Source organism: Herpailurus yagouaroundi, unplaced genomic scaffold, assembly GCF_014898765.1.
Source record: "Herpailurus yagouaroundi ecotype Mexico unplaced genomic scaffold, PumYag 217, whole genome shotgun sequence".
Classification (NCBI taxonomy): domain Eukaryota; kingdom Metazoa; phylum Chordata; class Mammalia; order Carnivora; family Felidae; genus Herpailurus; species Herpailurus yagouaroundi.
The window spans coordinates 3,011,555-3,014,167 of record NW_024412448.1 but is presented as its reverse complement, the minus strand read 5'-3'; the positions used below and the strand labels follow the sequence as shown (position 1 = coordinate 3,014,167).

Sequence of the window (2,613 nt, the reverse complement as noted above, 5' to 3'; positions counted from 1 at the left end):
CCCCCCCCCCCCCCGCAGGACACCCTGGAGATGTGCACCAAGGAGATCGAGTTCAAGTGCATCCTATTCGCCCTGTGCTATTTCCACGCCGTGGTGGCCGAGAGGCGCAAGTTCGGGGCCCAGGGCTGGAACAGGTCGTACCCCTTCAACAATGGGGACCTCACCATCTCCATCAACGTGCTGTACAACTACCTCGAGGCCAACACCAAGGTAAGGGCGAGCCTGGTGCCCAGCGGGTTTCTCTGCCCTCCCACCCTTCCCGCCGCATGCTCAGGACGCATCACGTAGAGCTTATTAGTCAAAGAAAACCTGCCCCGTGACCCCAGTGGGCTGATAGGACGGTTGGTACCCAGGCCCTGACCACCACCCCTGCAGCACCTGTCAGCTGTCTGGCAATCTTCCCACTTGTTAGCACACTGCACGGGGACAGGTATTTTTGGGGACCTGCCCCGAAATCCCTGGGCGGGAGGAGTGGATGAGGGACCTCCCCTCCCCGGGGTGCAGGGTCTGGAGACAGAACCCAGGTTTAAAGGGAGAGCCAGAAAACTCCCCCTGGATAACAAGAGCACTGCTTTCGTTCTCCTGAAAACGGAAGTAAATGTGTGCAGTGATCTGCAAGGGTCCTTGGAGGACCGGGAGTGGCCGGCCGCCCCCCCTTCCCGGTCCCTCTCGGAGTCTGGCTCAGAGAGCCTGGCGCTGACACGGGAGTGCTGTGACCCCCAGGAGAGGCAGACGCCTGCGTACCCCATACGCCTTGGCTCCCCCGAATCGGCAGAGACGGGACTGAGGCATGGCGCAGGGGTGGGCAGCAGCGGGGGGCGGGGGGCCAGATGGCGGGACCAGGCAGCACCCCTCCCAACGCCCTGGGGACAAGGTCGCAAGCGAAGCCCGGCTCTGCCCCTGACCAGGCACCCGGCCTCAAGCTTTAGGGGTTAAGCAAGGGAAGAGCCCCCGGCTGGCTTAAGGGCACGTCTTGGGCCACCCACCCGTTTCCCACCCTGCCATAAAGGGCTCAAGACGCGAGCACAGCCCCGCACGCCTGCTCCCCGCAAGCAGCCCAAGACAGGGGCCATCTGTGACCACCTCTGGTGGCCTCTGAAGGCAAACAGCGCCGCTGCCCTGGCCCTGACCGCATGGGACAGCCACCGCCCGAGTCCGAGTGCAGGGTGTCGCGTGCTGGCTTCGTTCCTGGAGAAACCCAGCCCCGGGAGGCAGGAGGGGCCAGCAGTCAGCTCTCCAGGGGGAGGGTGAGGCCTTCTCCACCCGTAGGTTGGGAGGGCTAGAGTCAGAGCTGAACGCTGGCAGCCGCCTTCCAGCACTCGCGAACAAGCACATGCTGGGAACAGCCACGACGAAGGGTCACTGCCATCTCTGCACTTCGGTTAGAGAAGTCTCCTGGGGAGATGCGCGTGGGAGGAACGGTCTCGCTCGAGTTTTTTAAAGACGTTTATTCAGACTCTCGCCCCACCGTAGTACGCACGTACAGAAGCCAAGGTGGGTAGGAAACTGCTCGAGGACGCGTGCCCAGCAGACAGCAGTGAAGGACACAGGAATGCGCTTCCCGCCGAGCCAAGTGCACCAGGCTGGGGGTGGCGGGACCCCTCCTCTGTCGTTAGGTAACACCTGTGATGAGGTCCACGTCCCACGCTCGTATCCCCCCGCCCCCGACTCCGAGCAGTAGCTCGGGAGAGGCCGGGCACCGTCTCCGACGTGCACTCCAGGACTCCCACCGGCACCGTCCCTGCTTGTTGGTCCCACGGCCCCCACCCCGCGGGGACGGACAGGAGGCAGCTCGTGGGGCCAGGGGCCTCCCAGAACAAACAGACTGTCCCCAAAGCAAACAGGCAAAACGCAGAAATACGCAGCTCAGCACATTCCCAAGATAACGAGGCAGAGCACAAATTTTCAGGCACAAAATGACAATTTACAGCATGTGAATATTTTGAGTAAAAGGAGACCAAATCCATCAACTGTTCAATCAGCAAGCTCTTAACCGTGTCAGGAGGCAGCCGCGGACCGACCGCCAGTCCAAACTGCGGGTGGGATGTGAGCTGTACTGAGTACTCTTGGGGCAGGTGAGAGAACGGAAAATACCTCATTAATTCATCGTCTCCGTGATGGTTACTGCTGCTGGAACAGGGCTCCTACGTGGGTGCTGGCAAATCTGAAACTTCGCGTGTGGCTGCCATTTGTGGCTCCCGTGCCTGGCCCCGGGCTTCCAGATCCCCCTAACCTGGACTACAAGGATCCCCCTCGGGCGGCGCTGTGTGTGCAAGGAACAGCGATGTGCTGGCGCCTGGAAGCCGGAGCTCACCTGCTGGCTTCCCAGAGGAGGCGGCATTTGAGCTGGCTTCGGAAGTCGGGCATCGCCTTGGTGAGTGGTGGTGGAAAGGAGCGTTCCCGGCTGAGCATAAGGTCAGACGCCCCAGGTTGGGCAGGTGAGCTCCCCTGCTGAAGCTCCCGGTGCTGCAAAGCCCCGCGGGGCACACAAGGGGCGACGAGCCAGGAAACTCGGCGCCAGGCAAGCCCAGCGGGATGGCAAGAAAGACCCACTGGACGGACACACTGCACAGACCGACCGGCCAACAGAAACGGCATCCGAGCGTCCACACC

The 2,613-nt window shown here is 62.2% G+C and overlaps 1 protein-coding gene across 1 annotated transcript in view; it reads left to right on the top strand.

Moving 5' to 3' along the window:
• Window positions 1–2,613, top strand: part of DNAH17 (dynein axonemal heavy chain 17) — a 112,935-nt gene that overhangs the window by 101,798 nt on the left and 8,524 nt on the right. The window contains exon 61 of the mRNA XM_040456779.1: window positions 19–210. Within this exon, the coding sequence (XP_040312713.1) occupies window positions 19–210 (192 nt within the window). The remainder of the gene's footprint in view (window positions 1–18; window positions 211–2,613) is intronic.